Raw genomic sequence first — 15,149 nt, 5'->3', positions numbered from 1 at the left:
AATATGGATAGTAAGGAGTACAATCTTAGCTAGAGTTCTGACAGACGCTATGTAATGTTGCACCTACTAACTATAGTAACTATGGAGTAACCACTTGGCATTCCCAGCCCAAGGTGGGTACAATCCTCCATGCATTACTGTCTACCTTACTCCGTAGTCCTAGTAGGTCTATAATGAGTTGGAATTCACACCAAAGAATTGTCACGATCATGTTTCTAATATGTACAGAGATACACCTGGTTATTAGAGACCCTCCTATTTCGCTGGACAAGGGCTGAGAGGGCAGCAAAAGGTGGAATGAACCGGGACTGGTGTAGTAGATGAAAATGACCACGCATGAGCCACAGTTCCATGGAATTCAACATACAGGCAATAGGGTATGAGTGGGAGCCGCTTCAAGAACGCCGGTAAAATGGACAACTTCCCAATAAGATGGGGACAACACCAAATGAGATGATAATACATCGAACCAAGATAGAAACACCAGGTATGGAAAGGGAAAGAGAAAAATGGGAAAAGATCGCAGAGAGGAGAAAGAGTCAAGAAAACCCATCATCACGTTTCATCATCAACTACATCTTCCACCGTTGCTACCCGTGCTTTCCCCTTCGAGCCCGAGTCCGATTCCTCGGCGTGACTCGCGCCGTCAATGCCGTCGGCGGTAGTGCTCTCGCCGTCCATCTGGGTCTCGGGCGCTAAATCAGTCCACTGTTGGGAGAGTGATTCCACGCCCGATCCAGTAGCAGTCGATGTTGCTCCCGATTGCCAGTTAGGCAAATCCTGGGACGTGGAGGGCTCGGTGGCAGCCGCAGGCTCACTGTCTTGACTGGCAGCTGGAACAGTTGCTGTCGGGGGAGGGACCTGAGAGTCTGATGTAGGGTCAGACGTTTGAGTTGTTTCAGTTTCAGGAACAGTAGAGGTGGCACGTGGTTCTGTTGGTTGACTGGTACCCTGCTCCGGGGAGTGAAGGGGGATGAGAGACCATCCTGCAGGGAGGCTCAGACCCTCGGGAAGTCGGCTATCTCCGGCATTCATGGCGGGCATCTGTGGGTCCGAGATGAACTGACGGCGCATAGTAACAGAAGAAGTCGAGGACGAAACGGCCGGAGAGTTCTGGAACGCGATATTTTGTGGGGTAGTGGGATTAGCCTGGAGATTGCGAAGCCGCTGGAGTTCCGTCTGCAGTAACCGCACCAGATGAAGCTGGTCGGCAGTGACACGCAGCGTTTCGATTTCCTGGACAATCTGTTGCTCCATCTGCTGCAATTGGGTTTGCATGTTGGCCACGTTCGAGGCAGGGTTGGGGGCAGCGTGCGGGGCTGGCACTGGAAGAGGCCGTCCGAATCCGAACCCGAAGCCAATCTGCCTGGCATTCGGGGCATTGACGTTGTTGGCCTGTGGCACGGGCGCATTGCCTTGATGGATCTGCTGGTGAAGATTGTGGAAGAGGTCACCCCTGCCCGCGCCGAAACCGACTCTGAAAGGCCCGAATTGGTAAACACGCGCTCTGGGTAGTCCGTCTGCTTGTCCATCTCTAGCTTGGTTGCCAGCTGCCATGTTTTGTGCACCAGCATTGTTCTGGTTACCACCGTCGCCAGCCCCCCGGGCCCGAGGTGGCGCAATAACTGGCCGTCGACAGGTGGGGCAGTTCTGTTGTCTCTCAAGCCAGCTCCGAAGACAGGCGAAGTGTAGAATGTGACCACAAGGCAGTTTCTTTGGGCGCAACCGCTCAGAGACCCGGTTGCGCTGTTGCGCGCCCGCCGGCTGGTGCCAATGGGTCATTTCTTCGCGACAAATGATACAAACCTCCTCACGGGCAACTTCCTCGGCGGTGGCATCGGGATAGCGTTCGTTCATGTCGCGAGTAGCGTTGCGGTAGCGCACGAAATCCATGATGCGCCGTCCGAAAGACCGAATAGTAACGACGACGTCGCGCAGAATATGTAATGGAAGACCGTAGAATGTAAATAGGATGGCGAAAAAGGTGAGATATACGGTGAGCTTGAGGAAGTCGGTAAGCAGGTCGAGGTAGAAGATCCAGCGGCCCTTTTCTTCCCACCCAGGCACATCCAATTCCATCTCGTCAATATCATTTTCATCCGGCAGGTTAGGAGCATCCCCAGTCTCCCCCGCCTCGGCGTACTGGCGCAGCGACTCCTCCCTGGCATCTCTAATTTCGCGACGGCGCTCCTCGATTTTAGCCTTCATCTGGACATGGGTAATGTAGATCTCGACCAATGAAATGACGTAGCGGGCGGCAGTCGAGCTGGAGAGGATGGTAAGAACGGCGAATTCGAAGCCGAACATGACCATCATATCGGGCCGTGCCTGTTCGAGAACGGTAAGGACGCAGTATCTCAGCATGAGCGAGTTGAAGAGAACTGAAAGGAGCAGCGAGGCTGCAAGTCGGATGTGGAACAATCGCGGATTCGCTGGGGGTTGTTGCTCAAGAAACTCGACCCGACCCTCGCCGATCCAGCCCCAGACCTTTCCAACCAGCAATGACACGAACATGACTAGAAACCAACCGCCTAACTCTCCTCTGAAAATCGTCATTGCCAAGCATGTCTCTGTTACGGCGAACCATGCTTTCTCGTAGAGCTGTTCCGTTTCGATGGGTCGAAGGGGTCCGTAGAGGAGACGCTGAAGCCAGAATAAAAAGAACCCGACCGCTAACAGGCTAATGTTCATCAAAATCTAAGCAAAACCACGTTAGCGGTGATACAGAAGAATCGGGGCACTTCCAACGTTGGGTGCGCGCCGAGGGGGGTCTTGTTGGAACCGGGGGCGGGGAAAGCTTACCATGAGATTTGCACTGCTCTGCGAGAGGTATACGCATGCAGCATAGAAGTTAGCTCTCTGATGCAGCGCTTTTAGGAAGACGCCAGTGGCCAGGGCGGCTGAGGCCTATGGAGACAAGTCAGACTGGATCTACAACGGAGCAATCTCTGAGCGACATACCCCAGCATACACGGCCAATCTCATGGCGACGGGGAGAGGAGGGTGGGCGCAATGCCCGCTGTCATGAACAAGGGTGTAGCAGCTATGCTGGTGAACTCTCTAAAAGAACATTGATAGGACGTTTAGAAAGAAGGGGGGAAACAGAAATCACTGAGAGGGAAAGAAGATGAGGAAGATCGCGTGGAGAAAAGAGTCTGGATGGAGGGAAGAATGGATGGATGGATGGATGAATGAATGGAGATGTTCTGGACAGCTAATCTACTACTCGGTATCGCCCGGTACCTGGAACGGCGTAATGTTACCAATCCTGGAGTCACCGCCTTGGCAGCTGACTGTCTATTGCTTCTTTCGGCGTTTGGTCTTCGTTCTTCTCCATGCTGGATGAATTGATGATCGACTTATCTACAATTGGGAAAGGGAATTGATGGGATCTGTTAGGATAATGCAAGTCCCGAGACCAGATACGGACTTTGTGTAGAGAAGTCTGAAAGCTTCTCGAAGCTTATTATTGACGTGTTACTCGTCTTCCTCTCCACTTGATCAGGTGACAGAGAGCTGGCCGGCATCCGGTGTGAAGGCAGCTCCGTCATCGGTCACCGATCATCAGCTTCGATGGATGAAAAGCCCAGATCATATCAATCAGACAGTATAAATAAATACTGGGCAGGATCTGAATAAAAGCCGAACAGCTCGACAGAACCGCTCCATTAGTTTGGACTTCCATTCAAGCCGGAATGAGCTAAAGTTCTCTCTCCCCTGTCTATCTCACCATGGTTTCTCCACGGACACTATTCACGGCCAGCCGCGTGCAAACATGGACCTACCTGCTTGGCGTGTGTCCATTCTCGATCGCATTCCTGGTCTTCATCAACTCGTCCATCTCATTTGTCGTCACGGAATTAATTGGACTCCGTAATGGAGAAGGTGATGCGGTCGGAACCTTGGGCTTTGCCGACGAACTGCTGGCCCTGGTTGCCTGCCCCTTGTGGGGAGTGCTGTCGGATCGCATCGGCGTCCGTCATGTAAGCGCTCATCCGTTGTTGCTACTTTCCCGCCCCAAAGGCCAGTTCACTTGTAAATTTTCTCATACATTGTATCTTTTACACAGGTCTGCACTACCGGCTATGCTATCGTGGCTCTTGCCTTGGTACTCTTCGTCCAGGCAAAAAATGTCTACCCCCAGTTACTCCTGGGAAGACTGTTGTTCAGTCTTGGAGGCGCCGCAGTATCAACGATGGTCACGGCGGTTCTTCCAGCCGTAGCCGGCTCACACTCGTCGTCACAGCATAAATCTACATCAGACTCTCGGACGAGTACGAGCTCATCCTCCCGACTGGCTGGATTTGTAGGCATGTGTGCCGGATGTGGTGCGCTCGTTGCTCTCGTTGTCTTCCTCCCCCTTCCAGCTCGGTTCCAGCAATGGGGTCTCTCACCAGCAGAAGCTATCCAGCGCAGCTACTATCTCGTGGCTGCGGTATCTCTAGTTATCAGTATCCTCTGTTTCTTTGGGCTGAGGAACCTCCCCGGAGAAGAGGGCAAATCATGGAGCGTGTTATGGTCCGCACGCCGGCGCGGGACGCCGGATAGCGGCGAGGCGTGTTCGTATGCTCGCAAATTCCAGTTGCCTTATCTCGAGCAGCTGGGCATTGCGTTCGCCTTGGGGTTCCGGAATTCAGATATATTTCTGGGTTACTTGGGCGGTTTCGTGGCGCGTGCGTCGTCCGTGGGGATCTCGCTGTTCATCCCGCTCGCTGTTAACCACTATTATCGCATGTCGGGGCTGTGCGGGAGCCAAGATGGCGAGGCTGAGAACCCTGGCGACTTAAAGAAATCATGCCATAAAGCCTACGTGCTCGCTTCGATTTTAACAGGGGTCTCTCAGCTAGTCGCGCTGCTTGCAGCGCCAGCCTTCGGCTATCTGTCGGAGCGATCGCGGCGCCGTCACGTGCCGCTTTTGGCAGCTTGCTTTGCAGGCTTTGTGGGCTATACCACCTTTGCCTTGCTACCGAGTCCGGAATTCAATGGGGAGTATGGCAGCCCCGGTGTATTTGTAGTGANGGGCCTGGTTGGTATCAGCCAGATTGGAGCGATTGTCTGCAGTTTATCAGTACTGAGCAGCGGCATTCTCAGTTTGAGCGAGGTAGGTAGGATGGACGACCAGTTATGGAGTACCCCGAGTGAACCCAGCGAGGATGAGGGTGAGGATGAGGATGAAAATGAGAACAACAATGAGAACAACCCAGTCGACGACGAGGAAGAGGAGCACGGAGAAGACCGACCTCTCATGACCCATCGTCCCGGCCGGAAAGAGCGGCACCTTTCGCACTTGAAGGGATCAATTGCTGGGGTGTATTCCCTGTACGGTGGAGCGGGTATCCTGCTCTTGACCAAGCTGGGTGGGCTCTTGTTCGATGTGCTGTCGTCGGGAGCACCGTTCTACATCATGGCTGGGTTCAATGGGGCATTGCTGCTGGCAGGCCTGGTGAGTGGATTCATTGGGCACTCAAGATCCGCTGGACCAGCTGGGTTCGGTGTGTAGTAGCGTCTCCATGGTTGTGTGTTTCTTTGTGTGGAAGACAGGGATTCTATTCATTAGCCTGGCTGCTAGAATGTTTAGTATGGGTTTGCTTAGCGTGAACAATAATAAGCCGCAGCTGGCGCATGTAGTCTACCGTCGCTCGGTTCGACTAAACATCTCTAATGAGTATTTGTTTGCTGCGGCGCTTTGAAACGAGGAATTTCGGCCCCCACGTCCGGCCCCAGTTTGGCTGCCGTGCCTCCGTTTCAGTGAGAGATCAGGAGGTTGAGATTGAACAAAAAGGAAGACTCATGTAGAATCGAATCACCTTATGATGATGGTGGGTGCGGAAGAAACACTTGCCATGACCTTGAGGGAGATCCTCGATCCATCTAATTTCCCCGGCTCCATCAGCAGTTCCACCAGACAACCACCACCACCACCACCACCACATCCAAGAACTTCCGTCCGTCAGCGCTTACAGGTTCTTCTTTCTCTAGGCTGAGTTGTTAGCCTCTCAGCGTCAATTAGTGCGAGAGGGTCTGCTTCCTGACCATGGCCAATTGGGCAATTGCACTGCGGTGTTTTGACTGCGCCCCCAACAGCGCTTGATGCCAGACCCTGTCCATCTCCATCCCTCTCAGCCTCGCCGCCATTTGCCCGTCTGCCTTCCAACACGCCAGGGGACAGAAAAAAATATGGATTTCGCCCCCATTGCCCTGGACCCCATTCTGGCGGGCCTTTATTTACCTCGTCATGCCCAGCGAGCATGTTCCAAGACAGTCTCAATCCAAATCAATTCTTCCATCCTCCTTTTACTCCTCTTTCTCCCAAGTCTTACTCTCTCTCCTCCCATTTCTCATCTATACAGCTCTATATACACTCCTCCCTAATTAAACCATATAATCACACACCATGCGTCTTCAATTGACCACCTCTCTGGCCCTCCTGGCCACTGCCTCCACCGTCGTCGCTGACGATGTTGTCTCGGTCCTCTGGCCCTCCTCCGCCAGCGGTGAGAACTACAACGCCAAGCTGATTGGAACCGTACGTCCTCTTCTCCGTACTATACTTCCCCAGATCTAACTCCTATCTAGACTGGCGGCGACCTCACCACTCTGGTCATCAACTGCCCCGCCACGGCCAGCGGCTCCGTGACCAGCGCTCCCGCTGCCACCGCCGCAACCACCAGCGCCGCCGTCGTCAAGCGTGCTACCACCGCCTCCAGCTCGGACGATGACGATGATAACTTCAACGATAGCTGCAATGTCCCCGACAGCGGCGAGACCCTGACTGTCGGCAGCAGCACCTGGGCCTTTACTACCTCCGGTACCGCCTTGTAAGCTAACCCACATGCCTGACCCCAAACCCGTAAACCATATGTATACTTACGCTTAAAACAACAGCTCCGAAGAGGCCGCCTGCGCCTTCACCGGCACCACTGTCGCCTCCTGCGCTTTCACCTTCAACATTGACACTCAGACTTCCTCCTCCAGCGGTGTTACCACCACTCAGCTCAACAAGGTCCCCATCACCATCACCTCCACTGTCTCCGCCTCTGCCACTGGCTCTGCCACCGGTAGTGGCTCCACCGCCTCTGCTACGGGCGATGCTTCTGGCTCTTCTGCCTCCTCTACTGGCGCTGCTACTACCACCAGTGACAGTGGTGCGTTCGCTACTGGTGCTAGCCAGTGGGTTGCCGGTGGTGCTGCCATGATGGTTGCTTTGGCTATGGCTTAAGCTAGCTCACTCACATACATATATATGAATTGAGTTGAGGAAGTTGATGTGAGTGGTGTTCGTGATTTGGAAGCAAAGCGAGTATTATAGTATATCAGGAAGGATATACACACATACACTATATCAGCATATAAACTTCTGCATCTAGATCTGCGCGCGCAAGCTGGATGGAAAATGAGGCGTGGTTTGATTCATGTATCACAAGTGAAGAATGATTTTTCCTTTTTCTCTTTTTTTATTTATTCTTTATGTCTATCTATTTATTACTATTCCCCTTATTGATGTGTTTATTATGATTCTAATCACTCAATATTATTATGTCAACCATTATCATACAAGCTGAGACAAGATGTTTAGTAAGTAGGTATAACTGCGCTCTGTAGCTTGAATACTTAGATAATAGGGGGGTATTAGGTCTAAGTTAACATAAGCATGTTCTAGACTTCTCCCTAGTACTAGTACTACTAATATACAGCAAACCACAACGACGAGACGATAGACAGGACCATACACCCCATCTACAGACGTGCAGAAATAGAGCGTGAATAGAAACTAGACCTAATTGCTCACAGAACCGACGGGATGAAGGCTTTCTAATACTATTAATCATGATTTATTTGGTGTGTTCTCGGAATCCTCCGGCCCTAGAAAGATCCAGGGGCCCAACGAATAGGAGGTAATCAATCTTCTTATTAGACTACAACCTCTAATTGGAGGACAAGAAGAAAGGCTTCTTCTCCAAGAAACTGATTGCTACGAGTGATCTATCTCACCTGCTAGGTTTCCTCTTATTGACAAGGTAAGAAATAAATAACGTTGATGTACATCCTTACGTGAACCATTCGAGGTTGTCGTACAAGACGAGGAATTTCGTGGCTAATGGTACTTTGATAATCTTTGTCGTATCTCATTTACTGGCCGACTGGCTGGCTAGCATTACATGACCCCCGGACCACGAGGAAGGAAATTGCCAAATGCCTCCCCACCCTTTCCCCGGTCGTCTTTCGGTCGTCGCTCATCTGCGCGGACCTCCAGTCCAGCCTGGATAATGTTGGTCCGCAGAACGCGAATATGTGCTTCGCGGATGTAGTTATCCAGGCTGTCCAGGATGGACTGCTGGACGTCAGTACGCAGGTTGACCTGGTTAGAGACCAGCACCTTCTTTTCCAAGTCGATGCGCGCGTCTAGAGTACCATCCTGAATTAGTTCGATGAGTTCCTGCACAAAGGGCGAGCTGGAGTCCGTGGGGTCGGCTTGGCCGCCTATGACTCCCGGAGCGAACATTTTCGTCATGGATTCGAGGGTCACGCGGCTGAATGGAACGAGATATTGTTGGATAGACTTGGTGCGGATGCGGGTGAATAGTGTCTTGACGTGGCGCTGTAGATGGACGTCGAGAAGGTAGTCGACCTTGTAGGCTTCTAGGATTTCGAGACAGGCTCGGAATTTAGAGTTGCAGAAGAATGAGATCGCCCGGCGGATGTGCGGCTCCAGCTCAAGGAAGTTGCGGAACGAGCTGTTGTCGAGCACGCGACGTTGTAGCTCATTCCGGTCCATTGATGCCAGGGCGCAAAGCCCACCGTATACTGCAACATCATTCGAGGTGAGCACTTCGTTGTAAGAGTCCCCTAAGCTCGGCTCGGTGGCCAAGAAGCTGTTGGCAGCATCCACGTATGCGCCGGAGTGTAGCTGGGAGAGACCCAGCGCAGCAGACATCTTGGGCTGGTTTTTGGCTTGCTCCTCTGGCTTCGATTGCAGGTTGCGTAGCCGGTGCACATTCGACTGCACACTAAGCCAGTCGCCGCGCTCAATTGCAACATTAATAATTTTGAACAGCATCGACGCAATGTGGGTTGGTGTAGTGCAATAGTCCCTCATACGAGAATATGCTTTGGAAGCCGACACGAGGTCGCCTATCTGATTGTAATGTTGCCCGAGGTCTTCGTTGCCCATCTATAAAGCAATTAGAAAGAGTTTGTCGCCCTGCCAAATACGTTGTAACGTACCCTTATGCTCTCTTTGATCAAGTTGTTCTTATAACCTCTAAGCTCGTGCTCTAGCCGATCTGTTTCCGCCTTGACAGACTTCTTCATATGATCCACCCAATTTTTATCAAGAGTTGCCTCTGGGTCACTAGGTGCAACTTCGGCAAGTGCCCGAACAGCGTTTTCGTATCTCGAAACATCCCTGCCGCCTTTGGCTTCTGCAACTGCAGCCTTCAATGCTTCGACAGAGAGATAAGTGGAGCATGTGCCTATGAGGAACAGTCGATTAAATCTGGTCCGGCCTAGAAGTAAGGAGCGGGTTAGCCACAGCACGAAGCGCCTGTGATCAAAGGCATAACCATACCGGTGTAGTTCGCAATATATGACTCGAGTTCAAACTTGGGCGGATCTGGAAGATGAGGGTTATTCATTGCCATTCCTTTGAATTAATCCGATAGAGGCAGCATACCATCTACTTTCACCATAGGACCTGCTACATTTCCGTTCAATGACTCCAAATCCACACCCCCGGCGCCAGTGACTGACCCAGCACTTTGGGCTGGAACAGCCCCATAGAAAGGGTCTGATTGCATGTACTCCATGTCGTCAGCTCCGTGCGGCTTTCGGCTACTGACACGCGAGGTATTATAGAACGATGGATGGGACCAGTAGCGAGTCGAAAGGAGAGGCTTGTCCTGTCCGTAGTCTCCGGCAGTGTAGTCGAGTATCCACGAGACTCCTGATGTTGAAATGCAGTCAATCAAGTGCGATAACGCCGCACAGGTAGAGGAAAAGTGGAGAACAAGCGGGTCTTCGAGGCGCAGGCGTCCGCGGATGTCAGACAACGGCTTCCTTCAAGTTCGTAGATGGTGACCCAGCAAGGTCGGCCACGAAGCAGTATGGAGGGCAATTTGCAAATCAAAATAGCAGCATGCAAGCCGGCAGGGTGGGATGTGCGGGTGAGATGATCTATCGCAAAGGTCACCGACGGCCGCATCATTTGGCCCGATCTATCGACGTAGCTGCCTGGGCTGTATTCACCGCCTTGGTGACCGCCTTATAGCTGTCCTTGCTCTATTCCTCAGGCCCCCATCAGGCCAGTAGCTCCTGCATACATACTGTCTCCAGTGACTACATAAATACTGGTCGTACCTAAGTAATATGCACAATGTGATAACTCCTCTCAGGCTTTTCTGGTCTAGATACAACTTGGTTCACATATCCCCTTCAATGGTTCAAAGCAATTCTTCGTGACCAATAGGTTCGAGATTAGCTCATGTCTCGACCCAAAGCAATAAAAACACTCCACGGCATTCATGACAAACACAGAGCGTCAGCGAAATCTGATAGATCTGATACAGGCACACGTGTCTTTACCATAGCAACGTAGTACTTAATAGTAACTACAGCCCAGTTACACAATCGTGAATATTTCTCCACAGTGGCTTTCGACGATATCACTAGTATGGCTAGATATCACCACGACTTCGTCCTCAGCTGTGTCGAGTGTATCGAAACTGATGAGATCATCGACGGGTTGTGGTTGACTATAGAGGATTGCAATCAGTAAAATTCTCGGCCATACTCCACATGGCGGCTTACCTAGCATCTACTGCCATGCCACCGATGTTGGGTTCTCTACTGGCGTGTTATTGCGGAGATCAACACCTAGAATTCGTATTATACTTACTCGAATCCCATAGTTACGTCCGTGTCACTGATAAGTCAGTCAGATAAATATGCTTCGAGTAGCGTAGCTTCGAAACAACATACCTGGTCGCAGTCGCGACTGATGATACACGCTCTGGCTCGTGGACAGGTACTCTCAGTGGGTGAAGCACAGGCAGTGCCACTTGTTCCCCCGGAGTGTCTTGAGCAATTGCATTGCCAGAGGTCGGTCTTAACCAGCTTTGTTAGTGAGGACATAAGGATAAGGATCATGGGCCACCTACGCAGCTGCGGGAACAACAGGCTGTCTAACCGTAGTAGATTGAACTCTTATTTCATCAGTTGCCATATCCCAAGAAACGATTATGCGTCTTACCTCTGAGATGTTGCAGCGGCATGAACAGGACCACGGCGACTCTATATCGGACGTCTTAGCATAAGTTCATGGCTAGCCACCGCCAAATAGCTGCATGTACATACAATATTCAAGGCATGGTTTCCGCGCCTCGCCTGAGCGGAAGTACTCAGCACGGTGCAATGTGGACAATAAGCTCACGGAGTACTTACGACATTCGTCATCTGAGCTCGGGCACGTTCGCGGCGTCTGATGTTTCGGCGTCTATTTCTTATCCGACGGTTGGCCAGTCTGTCGAGCGCCCCCCGAGTTTCAGTAAGACCTATTCTGCTTCCAGGTCGGTTCGAGACCATGAGAGACTGCACAAGGATTAGTAGTCGCACTATGACAAACCAGTTCAACGTACTAGTTCATAAAGGCCACGGCACAAGGTGAGATAGTGACATTGGGTATCTTCGTGTCCTTGTCGAAAGCAGAAACGACAGAAGCGGGATCCCTAAACTGGCTGTTAGAATAATCTCCTAATCTCTTCCCAGCACGGTAGTCAATAATGGGGACTGCTCTTACACGATCGCCTGGCATATTGTTTGTAGAAAGCGAGACCACAACGAGAGACGTGAAAAATGTGGTCGGACACAGAACAAGAGAAAGAGCACCTTGAGAAACAAAGCTCGTTCTCTTAAACTCAAGAAAAGAAGAAAAGTAAATGTATAGTAGTTGCCAGAGATGAGGGATGGCTCTCATACACAAGAGGTAACAGAAGACAGGACTGGTAGCCGGAGATGAAGGAAATGGAACGTCTCCTTTCGATGTGTGAGAGAAGTATAAGGTCGGCCCCGAGTGAGAAAGTAATCAGCACAAGGAAGAGCTTTTCAGAGGAAGAAGTGAATGGGTTTCATGTTGACCAAAGTGGCAGGAACACTGAGCTGACCTGCCCTGGCCGCCCTCAGGAACCCTCCAGTGTTGTGAGTCGTCAAAGAAGTTGCTGAACGCAAGAGTGAATGCAAGAGAGGCAAGAAGCGGGGACAACTGCTGCCAGTACATGAAGGAGAGAGGTTGCAGGTGCTCTGGGTGAGGATGTTGTTGACCCCTCAAAGAAACACATGCACAGAAGTTAAGACTTTGTGGTAAACAAAATCAAGTAAAAGTAGAGTAAAACTCGTCCCAGACATTCACTTTCTCCTCAGCTGAATGTCACGGGAAGGATAGTATTACATTAAAAAGCAGAAGGTGAGAGAACTCTTCTTCAAGGGGTGCAAAAATTGCAATGAGCATCGTGTAGGATATCACCACTCAAAATCGAGTTACTTTGGCTTCACCATACTGTTGCATTATGATTCAAAAGCAACGAATGCCCCAGGTATACTCGTGATCTCCGCCCTCGGGAATAGTGTCAGTCGCTCGTCTCGCAACATAGCTATCCGTAGATACCATTCCCTGCAGCTTTTCGCTCCCAGCTAGGTAAGTTGCTTGCATCTTCATTTGGACATCAGACACTGCGCACTGGTGCCTCCAAATGTAGCACACATGGATCAAAGTATCTCTAAGAGCTGGAAGGAGTGGATGCTTTCATGGATTCCCATTACATAAATTGTGTCGACTTCGAGACAAGAAGCAAGACGCTCCATCAATTAGCTGCGAGCGCTCGGAGTAAAGATAGAAAATAATTCTGAGATCAACAAAACACATAACGAAAAGTGATTATTACATAAATCTGGCATGCCCCATTACAAAGGTTCCAACCCAGGACTTGGCAGAGATGACATTAACTTCATACTGACTTGCAGCCTTGTCTCAAAGCAACGTCGTAAACCCGGCCAGGAAAGCTCCCACAACTACAACCAGGCCGTATACCTGACCAAGATCAGTCGATGGCCTGGCTGCTGCACCCTTGTCAGGGACTCCAGTGAAAGGTGGAAGGGAAGTTGTGGCTGCGGCAGTAGTGGATGCAGCGGTAGACGTGACATTTACACGCTTGGGGTTCTGTGCACCACAGGGGTGCTGAGACCGGCAATCTGACTGGCAGCTCGAGTCACCATTGCATTGGGTGACACATTCGTCATTCTCTTCAGTGCAAATGAAGTATGGGATGGTCTGTGAGTACTGAGACGAGTTGGGGCTCAGGCCATTGCTGCAGATGCATTGGTATTGGAGTGTTTTCTGCATTCAGGGTCCATGGCATCAGTCAAGATGAAGTAAGTGAGAGAGGTTTATTACTCGCACTTACAGGGTCGCATGTGTTTTCTTTGGGTGACCCCGATGTGTTTGGCAACTGATAACAGAGTAATGGGCATGACGAGGTCTGAGACTGACACCATTGCTCTATCGTTACACAGTCAGATGAGGCAGTTGGCACCATAGTATTACCTACAGAGAAAACATACTTCTTGTATCAATCGGGACGCTATTTGGGTCAATGGAGGAGGTGTTTTGCGAGAGGACCAGGCCAGCCACGGAGGCGATAGCAATCAGGGGACGGAGGAGAAGCATATCGAGTGGCGTAAAAGCGGTGGGTACGACAGCGGAATTTGAGGGATAGATGGAAGGACCTTGAACTGTGGTGATGATGCAAGATGTCAGTGTTGATCTCTGTAACTAATGAATAGGAACCTGAGAGATATGATAGCCTCGCACATACGTGTTCAGTCTAAGGCAGCTTGAAGTGTAGTAGAGTTTTGGACAGGTAGTCGGCCAATATGATGGATTGAGCTGCTAGTGATATCAATGACAGAAAACTCAAATAGGAAATAGCAAGATCTCAGGACGGCCAGAGGGAGAACCGAGACAAAAAAGAAAACAGGAAGCCAAGAGGGCAAGCGATAAATAGTGAAAAGCTGGCGCTCAAAGCTCGGTATAAGTATTCACGCACACCGTACTACTTTTCGCCCGTTACGCGAGGTCAGCTTGGGGTGGCGGCGCTATGAGTTCCCTAAGCTCCAGACGGCCTCTTCTGGAACCAGCCATCAAATGCCACGCCGGGTTGGCAAGAGCTAAGTGAGTGGCTAGTCTCCATCTTTCTTATTGCCTTTCCATGACTGGAGCAATCCTGAGAAAGTCTGCGGCTCCAGTCCCATTGACCGTATGACTCTTACCCACCGGGAGAATGATAACGACGGGGCAAAACAGGTTGAAGACAGAGGCGAGGGAGCAAGACAAGAAACGCCGGAAGAGAGGCCGGTCGAGTTGGTTACCACTAGCCGATTGGAAAGTCATCTAGCAAAGTTCCATACAGTACGATAGCAGATAAGACTAAGTTTCTGTCTGAACCCTCGTTGGCGGGTTGCAATATCGAATTAGCCTGTCAGGTAACATGGCCCCTCTCCTCCCTGCTTGCTTTGCTGCTATGTTTAGTTTTCACTCGGCCATTGACTGCAGGTCTGGGAGAATTTGCCAGTGCGCCTGACTTCTGCATGGAACAGAAAGCAGCAGACCAGCCTCTGATGGTGTGAGAATGTCTCAGACAGAGAACCAGTTGATAGGGTGAATCTTTCCAAATGGCTGACAGCCGACGGAAGACGGGGAAAGCAACCGCACCTCGGCTGGAGCAGGATTTGGGGAGGATCCCGCATTTGTCTCAGTTGAAGGACCCCGACTGGGCGATCCTCCATTACTAGAGAATGCCTGATTGGGCAAGGCCACTCTTGGCTTTTTCTAGCGTGGACCCTGGTCACTAGGCCCAACTGGGACTAGGAGGAATGGAACTAGTCTGCGCCAAATTGGCTAGCGGGAAATAATGCGGCCGGAATTGGACTACCCTGTTTGACTAGTCTACTAGTCCTGAGGGAATTGAGTCTTGCTTTTGCTGCACAAAGAAAGCATCCTGCGTTAACCTTTTTTTTTTTTATTCTCATTTTTGGTGCAGAATGGAGATCCTTTTCAAACACAAAAAAAAAAAAAAAAACAGAAAAACAACCTATGAAAT

At 50.8% G+C, this 15,149-nt stretch overlaps 6 protein-coding genes across 6 annotated transcripts; 2 read left to right on the top strand and 4 right to left on the bottom strand.

Moving 5' to 3' along the window:
- Positions 1-555: 555 nt before the first annotated feature.
- On the bottom strand, positions 556-2,985 carry An16g07970 (uncharacterized protein; the record flags this gene model as incomplete). Its single annotated transcript, XM_059745315.1, has 4 exons — positions 556-2,051; positions 2,184-2,697; positions 2,803-2,907; positions 2,962-2,985. 4 exons carry the CDS (start codon positions 2,983-2,985, stop codon positions 556-558), a joined length of 2,139 nt encoding a protein of 712 aa, XP_059604911.1.
- A 746-nt stretch (positions 2,986-3,731) lies between these two features.
- On the top strand, positions 3,732-5,500 carry An16g07960 (uncharacterized protein; the record flags this gene model as incomplete). The annotated part of the gene is made up of 2 exons (XM_059745314.1): positions 3,732-3,983; positions 4,070-5,500. The coding sequence occupies 2 exons, from the start codon at positions 3,732-3,734 to the stop codon at positions 5,498-5,500; spliced, it is 1,683 nt and encodes a 560-aa protein (XP_059604910.1).
- An 894-nt stretch (positions 5,501-6,394) lies between these two features.
- Positions 6,395-7,219, top strand: An16g07950 (hypothetical protein; the record flags this gene model as incomplete). Its single annotated transcript, XM_001398056.3, has 3 exons — positions 6,395-6,526; positions 6,577-6,818; positions 6,886-7,219. The coding sequence occupies 3 exons, from the start codon at positions 6,395-6,397 to the stop codon at positions 7,217-7,219; spliced, it is 708 nt and encodes a 235-aa protein (XP_001398093.1).
- Positions 7,220-8,155: 936 nt separating this feature from the next.
- On the bottom strand, positions 8,156-9,806 carry An16g07940 (uncharacterized protein; the record flags this gene model as incomplete). The annotated part of the gene is made up of 4 exons (XM_001398055.3): positions 8,156-9,172; positions 9,226-9,506; positions 9,569-9,613; positions 9,674-9,806. The coding sequence occupies 4 exons, from the start codon at positions 9,804-9,806 to the stop codon at positions 8,156-8,158; spliced, it is 1,476 nt and encodes a 491-aa protein (XP_001398092.1).
- Positions 9,807-10,618: 812 nt separating this feature from the next.
- An16g07930 (uncharacterized protein) lies at positions 10,619-11,809 on the bottom strand (the record flags this gene model as incomplete). Its single annotated transcript, XM_059745313.1, has 9 exons — positions 10,619-10,751; positions 10,807-10,842; positions 10,895-10,921; positions 10,978-11,074; positions 11,157-11,176; positions 11,249-11,289; positions 11,353-11,382; positions 11,440-11,586; positions 11,672-11,809. The coding sequence occupies 9 exons, from the start codon at positions 11,807-11,809 to the stop codon at positions 10,619-10,621; spliced, it is 669 nt and encodes a 222-aa protein (XP_059604909.1).
- A 1,212-nt stretch (positions 11,810-13,021) lies between these two features.
- An16g07920 (uncharacterized protein) lies at positions 13,022-13,717 on the bottom strand (the record flags this gene model as incomplete). Its single annotated transcript, XM_001398053.3, has 3 exons — positions 13,022-13,387; positions 13,455-13,549; positions 13,612-13,717. The coding sequence occupies 3 exons, from the start codon at positions 13,715-13,717 to the stop codon at positions 13,022-13,024; spliced, it is 567 nt and encodes a 188-aa protein (XP_001398090.1).
- Between the last annotated feature and the right edge of the window lie 1,432 nt (positions 13,718-15,149).

Source organism: Aspergillus niger (assembly GCF_000002855.4).
Source record: "Aspergillus niger supercontig An16".
Lineage (NCBI taxonomy): Eukaryota > Fungi > Ascomycota > Eurotiomycetes > Eurotiales > Aspergillaceae > Aspergillus > Aspergillus niger.
Note: the sequence above shows the minus strand (reverse complement) of the source record. Positions and strands in the feature narration are given on the sequence as shown.